At 44.0% G+C, this 14,685-nt stretch overlaps 1 protein-coding gene across 2 annotated transcripts in view; it reads right to left on the bottom strand.

Annotated features, from left to right (window-relative positions):
* The window catches only part of ONECUT1 (one cut homeobox 1), a 56,377-nt gene extending 44,233 nt beyond the window's left edge, over positions 1 to 12,144 (bottom strand). Inside the window, exon 1 of one of the 2 annotated variants that reach the window (XR_012478056.1) lies at positions 5,752 to 8,548. Coding sequence is in view for 1 of the 2 variants with exons in the window: in XM_074234647.1 (XP_074090748.1) it covers positions 10,733 to 11,822 (1,090 nt within the window). In the remaining variant the exon portion in view is untranslated. Of the gene's footprint in view, positions 1 to 5,751; positions 8,549 to 10,732 lie in introns of those variants that run through there. The other variant, XM_074234647.1, reaches the window with a different exon arrangement.
* Between the last annotated feature and the right edge of the window lie 2,541 nt (positions 12,145 to 14,685).

The following is a 14,685-nucleotide window of genomic DNA, read 5'->3' as shown; positions in this document are numbered from 1 at the left end:
GAGAGCAAGACTGCAAGCCAGAAAGACCTGGGTTCAGTTTTTACTTCTGATATATTTTGAAATATTTCCATATTTCCAAGTGAAATAATCCTGGTCAAATTATATAGTCGCTCTGTGTTGTAGGTAACTTTAATAATGTAGGTTGCAGAGAGTTCCCTAGATGGATGATGATGTTTGACATTTTGTAGACAGCCTTTGTGTCAGTGTATTAGCTAAACATAAGAAATCCTGAAAAATAAGCAAAATTCAGGTATTCTGCAAGAATATGCAAGAAATAGAATTGTAACCTAATATACCATAGTGATCTCTAGAATTACAAAGGCCCTCTCTCCCCCTCCCCCACCTCTCCTATTACTTTGGTCCCAGTAGTCAATGATTCCAAATGGAATAAAACTACTTATAGGACACACATAGGACATGTAGGAGAATGAACAATGGCCCAGCAAATTGGTTCCTTTACTGCCTTGCTATGTATCTTTTGCTATCTTTCTCCAGTTTCAACAAATGGAAGCAATAATACATAACTCCAACAGGCATGTTGTGAAAAGAAATGAGGTAAGAGATATGAAATTTTTTTTAAGATCCCTAGAGAAAAGGCATTTATGTTATAAGCTTAAGGCAATGTTGTTATTTTTCCTAGTCCTTTCAGAAAGTTGGGTCTATATGTAGTTGAATTAGACATTGGGTAAGAACATTCCATCTATTTGCTTCACTTATAGAAGTGGCAGAACTTATATTTCTGATTGCTTATCATCTGGTTTATATAAATAGATCAATTATAGTAAATTTGATAAATTAAATGTTAGGGTCTGGTTAAATTCAAACATTGTCTCATAGAGATATTTTTTAGCATGATTTCCTTAAAGAATTTTTTTTCCTAAAATTATTTTTTAATGATTGTATATGAATGTTATGAAAATAATTAGAAATATTATTTTTCTTTGGGATAATCCCCAAACAGGTGTGTTAAAGTAGAGTTTGAAGCTGAAGAATGTGGGTTTAAGTTAATAATACTTAATTACTTGGGCAAGTCATCACTTCTTTGGGTCTCAGTTTCCTCACCTGTAAAAGAAAAAGTTTTCTTCTAACTTTAAATCTATGATTCTCTCATAAAAAAAAATGACCAGACATTTAAGGTATCCATTTTCTTTAAATGTGATTAATAATATTTTCTCCACTTACCTTATACAATTGTAAGAATTAAATGAGATATTATATGTGAAAGGACTTAAATATTTTAATATAATACTATTTAAGCATAAGACTGATTTAGGGTTTGGAAAATTATAGGAACATAAATGCTTGTTTATAAAGTTCAATTAATTTGAACAATAAAATATAAGATTGCTTCAGTGACTGCTTTGGTTGGTTGCTTCATCTCTAGTTAACACACCTTTCCACAACTACCAGTACAATGGTGATATCCAACCTCACTGAATACCAACAGTCAGAAAATAGAGTTGAATGATAGATAGCATGACTAGTCATTTTAATTTTAATTAGAATTCTTATTTTAACTGTAATTTGTGGGGTTTTTTTATCCTTGTGCTGTGAGTTTGTGTTAACTTTCATTGTTAATTAACAAGCAGTAAAGTTATTTAATAATCTCAGAAAACAAGGTTCACTAAAGTTCATCTAATGGATTCATCCCAATCGGTAATATTGTGTATCCATAAAAATAATCCAAGTTTTTGGCTTTGTCACCATAGATTTAATACCATAGAAACTTTAACTATATTCTAATGATTAATTTTACAGAGGAAGTAAATGATTTATCCAGGATCATATAGATTACTGAACTAGGATTTAAATTAATTTTCTCTGATTCTAAATTCAATGGTCTTTCTATTGAACCATTTTCTGGTTTGCAAATTAAAATTATAGTCTCCTTTCAAATCTCAATATTCTAATTAGTGTGCCACAATTTGAGGGGAGAGGAATTTTAAAGTTTGTATTTTAATGAAATATTAAAATATACATCTATAGCTAGTTGCATATTTAAAGATATGAGCATACTAATAAATAGAATGCATTTTATGGTGAAATTAATTTTTTCTTGAATTTGTGAGAGAATAATTTTAAAAGAAATTAGATGGAAAAGTAGTTGTATATTTATTACTATTATTAATAGTATCTTTAACATATATTTATATTATTTGGAAAAATGCAGTAAATTTTTTATGCCAATATCACATTAATTCATACAGTTTTATAAAAAATCCATAATGTAACATTTTCAATCTCAGGCTCTCCAATATTACTACTACTCTAGTTTGGGGTCCCCTACTATCTTCCCCATCATTGTTGTTGTCTGGCCTTCAGCTGAGGGGAACAAGCATTATTGGTGTTCAAATGAAACTAATAGTTTCCTCCTCTTACTCAAAAAAGACTCTGAGGTTGATCTCAGATATCAAATGAATATATATTTTATATGTTACATAATTTATATTCAAATATTCAATGCTAGCAGGCAAAGCATAGGGAGAATTGCCTTTTCAAGGACAAAGTCACTTTCTACCAAGGCTGAATAGTGCTATATAAGGGGAAACTTCTCATTAGGTCCTGACTTCATTAATCGAAGAGTATCCTACTTTACCAATCTGTGAGCTGGAATCATTCATTATTTAAAAAAACAAACAAACAAGCAACTATTTGTCGTAGTGTTCCTTTCATTAACTGAATCGCCATGAATGTAGAAATGATGACATCAAAACCTATCCCATGTTACTATCGTAACAATCTCCTTAAAGACCAGTTAGATTAGAGATCACTATAGATTTTTCTCAGCACGGATCAAAGGAACTGAATTGAACGTTTTAGTTTAATGATCCAACCCATGTCACACCCACAGGGACGCACATTTAGATTCTACAAAGCAGGTGTGTAAGCGAACTCAGACATATGCAGAAAGCGACTCTGGGGGGGGGGGGGGCATCAGTCCTTTGAGTTTGACACTTTCGTTCACTTTGCCGTGGGTGCAAACACTTCAACTGGGAATTCGGGACTCCTCAATAACTTAGTTCACTTTAATTAACACATATTTTCCCTTTCCCTAACTTCCTCAAAACATTTTTAGCTTCTTTGTAATTGATAAGAAAGACCCTGAGAGAGAGAGAGAGAGAGAGAGAGAGAGAGAGAGAGAGAGAGAGAGAGAGATCAAGCAGGTCAAATCCGCTCTAGCAAAAGTGACCCCCAGAAGCCCTGTCCAGGGTACTGAGGAACAACCCAGCCAGAGCAAAGCCTTGGAAACCAAGCAGTTTAGCTTTGTTCTAAGACAAGTAGACATTTTGGATTTAGCGGACTCCATCTTTCCTAGAGATGATTCTACACACAAAGTGATTTAAACAAAGAATCCAATTTCCCTGGCTCTGTCTTAGGAGGACTTAGTTTTGTTTTGTTTTCTAAGAAAAGAAAATAAAACAGAGCAAACACAGTCCTAACATTTCTTTGTCCATACTGCCTTCTTTTAGGGTACCCAAGTCTCAGGTCAGATGAGAACGATGTTTTCTAATCATATGACTCCAATCTTGATATTTTCAAATAGGTATTACAACAAAAGAAAGTGCCTCATCTTAAATGCTGAGTAAATCTCCTTCTGGGGTAAAGGGAGAGATGCTCTAAGAAGACTGTAATTTTATGGTTGAAGTTGTATCCTCACTGGGGGAATTTTTCAGCCAAAGGTTCAGAGGGTCTCAATATAACCCCTCTTTATACCACAATAGCAAGTCTGAGACTTTAGAGTTTTTATATATGATTCTGCCTTCCTCTTAACAATGAGAATTGTCTAAAATAGAATTGACTGCCTCAGGAGGTGGTAGATTTTCCAACACTTAATGTTCTTAAGCAGAAATTGAATAACTCCAATCTGAAACATGGAAAAGGTTCCTATAAAGATATCCTGAGGACTTAATGACCTTTGAGGAACATCCAACTCTGAAATGCTATGCTTCTATGGCTCATCACCCCTTCTTTAGATTCATTTCCTTCTCCATAATAGTATTGTTATTAATATCAATTTTCATAAGAACTAAACATTTTTTAATAGCTATAGTAATAAAAGTACTTTTCTTCTGAACTGCATGCTGAAGGAAGAGTTCCCCCAACTACCAATCTGCCTTATATTGGCCAGTAGGGGGCAAGCCCAGCTTCTAAAAAAAAAACAAACCAGCTGTAGCAGCTGGGCAACTGAAGGTCGACAGAAATGTAGGGGTAGCATGTCAATATTATGCATCCAGAACTCTAGTGTAGACACTTCCCAGATATCTCATGAGGAGTCTTGCTCCTTCTCCATGTTTTTGTAAGTAGCGAATGAGGAGACAAAGATTGTTTCAAGGTTTGTAACTGCTACTGCAAGCACATCTTGGAAATATGAGATCAAGAGAGGGAGCAGAGGTGTGTTTGTGTTAGTGGTGAGGTGGTGGTGCTGCTGGTGAAGATGGCAAAGCCAGAGGTAATTCCTATGAAGAGTAGCAATTTCTATTAGCTAAAAATTCACCAGGATGGAGTAGCAGATTATTTTCCTGAGGACTCCATGGACATCTGAATGGGGCCTGATGCCTGAGCAACATTTGCAACTCCTATCCGAACTGATTTTTTTCCTCCAAGAGGGAAAAGCCCTGAAAGTAATGACTAAAGATATATTTTGAAATGAGATTTTCTCAATGTTGTAAACTTGGGCGTTTCCACAAATTGATGGTACCTAGAAGATGGGGAAAAGCTCTTCCATCTACTAACTACAAGGTAGTTCCCTTCCAATCTTTCTCTTTCCTGTGTGTGTGTCACCTTTCCCCTGGGCTTTATTTGCAGACAATGAAAAACCCATCAACAAACTATTTTCCCACTTCCTTAAAAGGAGGGGGTGAGGGTGGAAAATAAAGGAAAAGTGAAGTTTGATTCTGTGGAGTCTCACATAGTATCGGGGTAATTTCAGCCTCATGCACGACTCGGAAGAGAGCATCTGCAGAACCTCTAACACAAAGACTCTACGTGTAGCAAAATAGGTTTTGTCACTGTTTGCATTGGTCATTCTAGGTGACTGACAGAGAAACAATGACAAGGACATAGACAGACGCGGGCACTAACAGTAGTAGCCATCCGAAGGTAGAGCCCCCAAAGCTGAAACTGGGTGTTAGTATGCTTGAGCTCCGTGAATGTATGTTTGTGTCAAGGATCTTGCTTGGGGTGAAAGGAGAAATAAATCCCTAGGGGGCTCCCAGCTGGGCCAGTTCTGCCCCTCCCCCCGCGGTCCCTTTGTTCACCGCCCCTGCCCTACTGAAAGAGCAGCTGCAAATGTATGAGCCTGGGCCAAAGTGTGTGTGTGTGTGTGTGTGTGTGTGTGTGTGTGCGCGTGTGTGAGCGAATGTGTCTATGTTGGAGGAGATCTCGAGGCTGTCTCTTTCCTATCATATTCGGCGTTTCTTGAGACGGCCACTTGTAGATAAAAAACCGTTTTCGCCTCACAGTTGCGGGAGACATCCCCCTTCAACCTTTTTAAAGGGTTGATCTTAGCCATGCCGGGTGTCCCGGGCAGCCGTACTAGTCGAGCTAACTACATCCCTCTTTCCTCCTGCCTTGGACCCGGGTTCCGGATCAGCCCTAGCTTTCTGTCATAGAATAAACGAAGGGACCTGTGGAAACGCTCCTTTGGCTTCTCTCTGCTCTCCTTCCCCCAATTTGGAGAAACATTAACAAAAAGCAAATGGAGTTATGCAGGATTCAGTTATAAATCAACCAGACCACAAGGCCACTTACAGCAAACAAGCCCCAGGTTGGCCCCGCCGACACTTTCTCAGATTCCGGATGAACAGATGCGGGGCGCTGGACATCTGCATGAAGACAAGAGTATTTCTGTAGCTCCAGGGCGAGGTCACTTTCTCTGTCCAGACTCCCCCAGACTTCTCCGAACTCCTCAAAGCAGAACAAAATGCAGGATCTGGAAGGGGAAGGACTGGGGAAACTCCAGATTCTCAAAATTGGAATGAGTCTGAACCAGCCCTGGTGACTTTAGGAGTCCATTCCCTTTCTCCCTCATAGTTAGCTTGGGACGAATTCTTTTCATTTCTATTGGTTCCCTCCGGATACCAGCGTAATGCATTCCCGAAACCTCAGTTGCATACACGGAGAATGTTTGAATTCAAGCAGATAAGTAACTGCGCTTTCCTAGGCATGTTCAGGTTAACAAATTTTAAGTACAGAAGGATGAATGAAGGTAAAAATTTCCTCCAAATAGAATTCCACTTCCCACCCAGACGGGTTCAGCAGCTCGACCAAGCACATTTATGGGATCTCTAATTGGAAACTAATCTCCTCCTCCGTTTGATAGGCGTCCACGTCAGAGACATGTCACCCCACCCCACCCGGGACACAACACTCTAGCGGCGAGTGAGCTGCTAGGCTGCATCTCTAATGGGGAAGCAGCGATTATTACATTGAGGAAAAAAATATTGATTTTTTTTTCTTGCATCTAATTCGGTGAGACTTCCCTCCATTGCCCATCTCATGGCAGCCCACTGTATCTAATTTTGTTAGGAAGCTCAAATCGTATTACAGTTAAGGTGTAGAGAGGGGGTTGGCTACGAGAAGGACAAATAAGCATTTGGGGTAAATCTTCCAGTTTTAGACCCTTGTGGTCTAGTGGCCTTTCTACCCCAGTTGCTAATTGAATCGAAATCTCTTCAGATCCTCATTGGATTCCAACTCCATCTCTTTCTCTAGCTAAGAAGCTCGAATGGAGTGCTTTTTCTTCTTTACATTTGTAACGTGCTAGGTTAAGTAGCACATACATTGAAATTGCATTCATGGTAACATGCTCCTATATAAAATATAAATCTGCTGGAGATTTCTCATCTTTCCCTTGAAGGGACAAGATTAGGGGAAGTAAGGGGAAGAAAAATGTTAACATTGGACAAAATAGTCCAATAAAAGATTCATTCTAGTCTTCTGATTCAACAATTTTTAAAAACTGCTTCCAAAATTTTGGAGGAAAAAATCATCCTACACTGCCAAACCCAGGGGGAAAAAAACCCAAAACAAAACCACTCCTCTATTATCCCTACAAAATTTCTTTTTAAATAGAGGTTCGATCATAGTTTCAAAATATTCCTGCATTTCACAACCTTTTCCAGAGTAGCTGAAAAGTTATTGAAAAGTTGCACACCTCATGCTAAGGTTTTAATTCTAAATTCTAATTCTATTCAAGTTGTGATCTTGGTTGTCCTCCATTCGTATTCATTTTCTTACTAGCCATTACTTCAACTCTATTAAAATAGCTTCATGATCCACTCATCCTAACCTAGCCTCTACATTCTGACAGTTGTGTTACAGTCTTTTCCTTCTAGGGTTCCCCCCCCCCCAAGGCAAGAATAAACTCCCATGTTGTCTACTTTTACTTGTTTTAAATAAACATAAATGTATTTATTTGGGGGAGGGAGTAGGTTGCCAAGGTAGCTCTACTGCTTCGGGGAAGGAGGGAGAAGATCTATTAAGTTTTTAATGGAAGGGTAGAATAAATTAGATTGTAGAGAGAGTGAGGGAAACAAAGAAAGAGTAGGAGAGACAGAAGGAGAGGGAGGAAGAAGAGAATTAAAGAGAGAAGAGGGAGAAAAGAGGGGGTGGATGCTAATTAAACTATGAAGTAAGCCTGGGCATGTGAGAGAAGAATTCTTGATCATTTAAATTCTGAGAAAATGTGATGGATCAGAACTATTAGGTACTATCTATGTAACCAACTAATGTTCTATTTCTCCTTAATTTCTCATTAGATATTGGATTAGGAAGAAGACTTCAAAAGAACTCTAGAAACCCATTCCTTCTGGAGGGCCCTTCTAGTTTTATTGTCATATCTGTTTTGAATGGGAGGCCCAGAGAAACCACCTCATTCTTTCCCTTTAAAGAAAGCCATCACAGTTACATACATAGGTGCTTGCTTAAGAATGACTGCTATGGATTATTTGGTCAACTGATGGGAGAGTATAAATTGGAAAGGTGCTGCCTATAGTTCAATGTCTGGTCATCTCTTAGACTTTCGGAATAAAGAGGAGGAGAGGGGATCTCATTTATTCCTGTCAACTTGGCCTTCCACAAATGCTAAGGCTGACATGATCTGCTTTCCAGAAAGACAAAATCCTGTTTTCATTGTTAGTTCAAGAACCCAAAAGTGCTTGTGTCTGAGTGTAGTGAAAGGGATCCCACCTTAGAGGTTAATGATCCAACCATTCCTTATCAAGTCAGCTCCTTTTCAGGGTATATCCAAGTGCCCACCCTCACTCCTCTGATGTCTGGGCTTGCCAGACTTCCCAAGCTTTTCTTTATCTTTTAATACAAGAACTGAAGTCAGTCAATGTCATCATCTCTTCCTAAATTACAGAAGGCCCAAAATTATGGGATTGGGGAATAGACCCAAGTACCTGGTGGGAGTCCAGAACTAGAAAGAGGATAGTTCTTTCCTAAGGAAGAGAGGAATTAACTTCCAGAGTTAGGAAGGAGTAAGAGGCTCCCTACTAAGTCTCTTATGCTAGAAACCTGAGTGTAGACCAACAGCCTGAGTGTTTGTGTGTGTGTGTGTGTGTGTCTGTGTGTGTGTGTGTGTGTGTGTGTGTGTGTGTGTGTGTGTGTATGAAGCAGGCTCCTTGGAGATCAGAAGTCCTATTCTTTTTTTCTTCCATTAAAGAAAGAGAGGAGTACTATAAACATCCCCCTCCCCGTCCCCCCCCCCCCCAGTGAAAACATTGTCCTCCCTTTAGGAGACACGGAGATATAACAGTCCGTGGTTGAGTATTCCCTCAATCTCCAGTTTCCAGAATGACCCAGAGGGAAGTTGGAGTAGTTTATGTGGGGAAGGCATCCTTTAAGTAGTGCTAAAAAAAAATTAAGCCGAAAGAAACAAAGGGACCCGTGAGTACAGTCGCAGGGATGGGGTTCTGGGGTTGGTGGGGGAAGAGTGAGGTCAAAGCAGATGAAGATTCAAGAGAAGGAAAAGTAAAAGCAAAGAGACATCGCAGTTGGGTTTCAGATTTAAGTTTTAGCCCTGCCTGCACCTGGCCTGTCTCTTTCCTCTCATTGGAAGGCGATAGAGTTAGGGGGACGACCCCAAGGAAGGGAGGGAGGGAGATAGGGGAACTCTGGCCTTCTCCTCTTTGATTTTAGCCTGTGAAACGGCTCAGTGCCCCCGGCTCTGGCTCGGATTGACTGTCTCTTGTTCTCCTGGGAGGAATTAATGGAGAACGATCAGTTAATTAACAAACCCTCATTCAGGCCTTTACCATTCTATTCAAGCCACTCACTCAGCCTGGGAGCAGGGTCTGAGGTGTGGAGGCCGAAGGGGGCGGGAGGATTAAATTAACCTAACTGCAGTCACAATTCGGCCTCTGATCCCTGGGAAAAAAAAAAAAAAGAATAAATTCCATTTCTTCTCTCGTACAGTCAGCACCTAGACTCCGCATTTCTCTCGCTTCTCAGCCCCTCATCTCCTCTTAATTTTTTAAAAAAGGTACAAATTCCTCCCGTCCTGTGTCAACTAGATTCTAGTTTACTATAAAAAGAGTAGCCCTACTCTAAAACCCATAGGAATAGCCAGATAGATAACTCTCTTTTTCTACTACCATCACTGAGGAAATCAAAATGCCAGCGGGTCACAGAATCCAACTGCTAAGGACACCGAAGCTGGTAATCAGCGTGGGTCAATCACTCGTGTTCTTTTCTTTTTTTTTTAAACTTTAGCTCGGGGCTGAAAGATTCCGCCTGTGCTTCCCTCCTAGCACATTTGGGATTCCTAGACTCTCCTCTAGACTTGAAGGTTAGTTTTTTCAAAGAAGCAGCAGAATAAAAGGAAATGAAAAATCCTTAGCATGCAGTCCTTTGCACCCAAAGAAACTCACCAAAGGAGGGCATAAGCTTGTTCCCCACCCCTTCTTTTCCTTCTCTCTTCCCCCCCCCCTCATTCTATGAAAACATTCAACTTCTCTTTAACTGGGTTAGTCCCAGGGAAGAGAGAGCGGAGGAAGACAGAGAAAAGGAGGAAAAGAGTGAGCATTCATAATTACATACATGAATCTTCACTAGACAAGACATATTTGCACCGACCATTGCTATTTATATTAGAATCGGACACCAGCGGTTGTAAATTATGAAATACTTTGGTCACACGAAGTAGAAACTCAAGCAGGACGTGATTTCCTCTACATAAATGAATGTAGGTTCGAGACAGTAAAGACGTGAGGTCTTTGCGCATCTCACCCAGAGCATGTTCCATTCTCCTAGTATGTTCCATTCCCAGAATCCGAATTTCTCGTACTGGATTGGAGCCCAGGGCATTGGATTATTTATCCCGTGTGAACAATATGATTGCACCTTTACAATAATACTCACCCGTATACACGCGAGCACTTAACACGAGATCACGCTATGGGTAGGCTGGGCAGCTGGCAGGTATCGCGGCTGTTCTCCAGCGGCTGCCACAGCCTCTCTCAGCCCTGTCTCCCTACACAGCCCCCGGAAGCCCGAGCCCCAGGGGCACCTGCTCTTGGGACTGCCTGGTTTGGGTTTCAGAGAAAAACAAGGGCTCTGGGAAATGGGAGGGAAAGCAGCCCGACCTGAAAGGCCGCGTATCGGGGGTATTTTCGTCCCGGTATTGACTTGTCTAGGCGGAGGCGCAACTAACTCTACCAGGTCAAATGCGAAGTCTTCTATCGGTCTCCCCAGCACCCTAACTTGCTCCTCCGCCCTCCCGGCTCACCTGCTAACCGGAGCGCTGACATTCTCTGGAATTCCGGCTCCTGTAACCATTTCCACATTCTCCGGAAGGTCTCCCGGCCGGATTTCAGTTTGCTCCATGGTTTAGGGTTGCGCAGCAGGTCTGAGAGGGTCCCTTGCGAGCGGCATAGCACCCTTTGAGCGAAGATGGCCTGAGGGATGCTGTACCGCTTGAGCTCGGTGGTGATCCGCTGCGCCACTTCTTTGGTATTGATTTCTTCCATTTGCCCTGAATTACTTCCATTACTGACCTGGGAGCCGGTCACCGAGGGGTTTGGCTCCCGGGCGGTGCCCAGGATCTGTCCATGACCCTGGGCATTTAAGTGGGCATGGGGGTGGTGCGGGAGGCCGTTGATGGGTACCATGCCTGCGGAGGTGGGGGTGAGGTGCTGTTCCCCGTGCCGGGCTAGCATGGCGGGATGGTGGGCTTCGAAGCCATTGGGGGTGAGCATCTTTTCAGCGGGCATGGTGGCGCTCGGATGGGCATAATGGGGCAGTCCTTGCTGGGAGTTGTGAATGCCCCCCAAACCAGAACCCGAGAGGGGCGAAAGGCTCTGGCCCATGCCGGGTACGTCCTTGTGGTAGGGGGTGTAGAGGTTATTCATGGACGCTAGTCCCCGCTCATCCCGCATGAGAGTGAAGCTCCCGCTCACATTGCCGGCGATCCGCTGGTGGTGGTGAGGGTGGTGGTGGTGATGGTGGTGGTGATGGTGGTGTGGGAACTTGTCCGAGACGGTCGAGATGGGAGGTAGAGGCTGCAAAGGGGTTAACGTGGTGTAAGTGCTGGTCATGCTCATACCTGGAGGGGTCTCGCACGCCATGGTCATGGTGGGGTGCAGGGGCCCCGCCAGGGCGTGTTCAGGGGGTCGGTGGTGGTGGTGGTAGTCCCCGCCGCTGTCCAGGATAGAAGCCATGCCCATGGAGCGGGGATGAGCGGGCAAGTGGCTGCTGCGATGGGCTACGGAGCTGCGGTGGTGGGGGCTGCTGCTCATCAGGTCGGCTGTGGCGGGCACCGGCTCATGGCTCACCCCGTGAAGATCGCCAATCGCCTCCATCGTCAGCTGCGCGTTCATCGTGATTCGTGCGACCCGGCGGACAAAACATCTATCTGGCCGGGCAGTGGAAAAGGTGGAGGAAGTCTTCACATCTGGTGGATGCGGGTTGTTGCGCTGTGTTTGTCTCTCTCTCTCTCTCTCTCTCTCTCTCTCTCTCTCTCTCTCTCTCCTTCTCTCTCGTCCCCACCTCCCTTTCTCGTTCTTTGCTTTCTTCCTTAAAATTAATTTTAATAATGTTAAGCTGCTTTGGAGAAACACTGTCCCTCCGCCCCCTGTTTCCTTCTCTCTCCCCTTTCCTCTTTACAATTATAAGGCCCCCGGTTCCTTTAAAATCGCCCCCGCGGCAGCCGTGGTTGGTGTCTGGCTGCGTCCCTCGCCATCTCTAGCCATGTCTCTTGTACTGTTTCAGACTCTCTGGCCGCTGCTCCGCGGCTGCTCTGGGGGACAGCTCGCATGCGCACTGACGCGGCCCCCACCCCCCACCCGGTGCCGGGCCCGGCCGGTGACGTCCCCATACATATTAAGGAAGGGGCCGGCAGCCTTCCTATCAGAGTCCGGCTGGGGAGTCGCAAACACATGCAAAAAAGCGAGGAGGGAAAGCGCGAGCGGAGCCTGGAGCTGCAGCTGCAGCGGGAGAGGCGCGTTCTCTTCTGTTTTCTTGGCTGGGCTCAGGCCCGTATCCTGACTTGAAAGGGCTTTTTCCTCCCAGCTCCTGGAAGGGGAGGTCGGGCCAGGCCGCCAACCTTTGTGCTCGGGCCGCTGGGGCCCAGGGGCCGAGTCATCCCCACCCCCTCTTATCACGGCAGCCTCGGGGCCTTGGGCTGGAAGGGGAGGGGGAGGGGCTGTCAAAAGACTGGGGATGGCTAGGGTGGTGGAGTGGAGCGGGGTGGAGAAGACCGAGAGGAGAACTGATCCTAAAATTTGTCTGATTTTTTTTTTTCTTGACCCGGGTTGGGTTGTGGAAGGAAAGAAGGGAGGGGGTGGGGGCTGGTGGTTCATCCTCCCCCTTACCTTCTAACAAGGACTTCTGACAACCCTCTTTTTTTCTCCTTCCTCCCACCCCCATCTCAGCCCTAGGTGGGGAGGCTGAAAGGGAAGGGGAATAAGTTTTCCTGGCCTTAGACTTGGGGTGCAGTGCCAGGACTGGCACTTGAGAGCCTGCCCTCCTCTGAGCGCCCGGCCTTGGGGGTGGGGCTCAGGTATCTGGGATCGGGAGATGGGGGTGGGGGTGACTTGAGGCACTTAGTTCTTTCCAGCCGTCTTGTGTCTTCTAGCCCTCCTCAGTCATTATCTCTGTAGCTAGCCGGGTGTCCCCTCTTCCAATGACTTGGCATTTTCGGGGGAGGGGGGGATGATGCTGGTTTCCCACCGCCGGCGAATTTTCATTTTAACTCCAAGCTCCTGGCAAGGCACCCTAGCCCTCAGCCGCCCCGGCCGAGGGCTCAGTCAGTCCCCCTGGCCATTGTCCTGTTTTCTTTGCCTGCTGGGCTAGTCTGTCCTCACAAAGAGGCTACTGCCCAGAGCTCAAGGACAGAAGAAGAAGGGAGAGATTGGGGATATTTTATCCCGTGCCAGCCAATCCTCTAAGCAGCTACTATTGCCTGTCCGGGTCCTCGTTCCAGCCCAGACCTCATCCATCCCCAAAGAGAAAAGTTCTTCGCTTTCCTGAAAGGAGTTTCAGAAAATGATGATTTGAAAATAGATTCCAGCTCTTCCCTTACACTCCTTGGCCCCAAACCCAGGTCTTTTAAAGGAACCCCGTGGGAATATGACATCTCAGTAGCGCCTCTGCTCCCTTCCTCCAAGCCAACCTCACTTCCACAGTTGAGATAGACCTGGGCATTACTTGGGGTGATGAGGTAGAGGTGAGGCTCTATCAAGGGGAGGGAGCACGCCAGTCCACCACATGCCGAGGTTTTCTTTCGTTTACAAAAGGAAGGGGGTCACAAAACAAAAGGCAGAGCTGTGTCTGCTTAGGTGCCTTTATCCCTTAGAGAATGGACAGATGTGCTCATTGTCTGCCTATGAACAATAAAGGCCTTGCCGGGGACACAGCCCCCCCCACCCCAACTAGTGAGAAGGGGGGGTTGGGTGGAAAATAAATGGCGCCCGGATTCAGAATTCCTATATCCCGAGTCTAGGAACACGTGGGTATGGAGTAAATTCTTGTCTTTTTTTTTTTTTTTTTTTAGTTTTTAGTACTCCTTTCGGGGCTTTTTAAATTGGTCTAAGTAGGCGGTACTTAAGATTTAAAAAGTAGGATTCAATTGAAATCTGTGCCAGAAAAAGCACGAGAAGCAGACCAGACTACATAGAAACTAGAGCCCACCAAAGACCACCCCCTCCGAGTTGTAGGTGTTGTCTACATATGGGTGGGAAAAGGTTCTGAGAAGCGTGGTGGGAGTTGGGACATGGGAAAGGGGAAGACTGATAACAGTAGATGGTTTTGGTTGCACAGATAGGGTTTTTTTTTTTTTTACTTCCTAGGGACCACCACCAGCATTGAGTAAACTTGGAGGAAAAGAAAAGGTAGCCTTATAATCGAGGTAGTGGATTTCTCTTTGTTCTAAACCCAGGTAGAAAAGTTTGTGATTTTGTTCTTCCAGGTATAGTAAATCTCCTACCTTGGCTCGGGCTTCACCATTTTAGCTGATTTAATAGAATCAAAGACTCAATAGGTTTTCCTAAATTAGAATCTCAGCGATTACTCCCATCTTGTGCATGTAATGTTACCTAGGCCCTTCTTGAAATAGAAGAACAGTGATAAATAATCCCAAATCCAAATAATAAAGTGACAATAAAATGATCCTCTCATATTACTGGAAAAATTGCTTAAAGTTTTGCAAATCACTTCCTCCTCACCATACAATCATGATTATGT

Source organism: Macrotis lagotis, chromosome 4 (assembly GCF_037893015.1).
Source record: "Macrotis lagotis isolate mMagLag1 chromosome 4, bilby.v1.9.chrom.fasta, whole genome shotgun sequence".
Lineage (NCBI taxonomy): Eukaryota > Metazoa > Chordata > Mammalia > Peramelemorphia > Peramelidae > Macrotis > Macrotis lagotis.
This window is presented reverse-complemented; position numbering and strand designations above follow the sequence as displayed.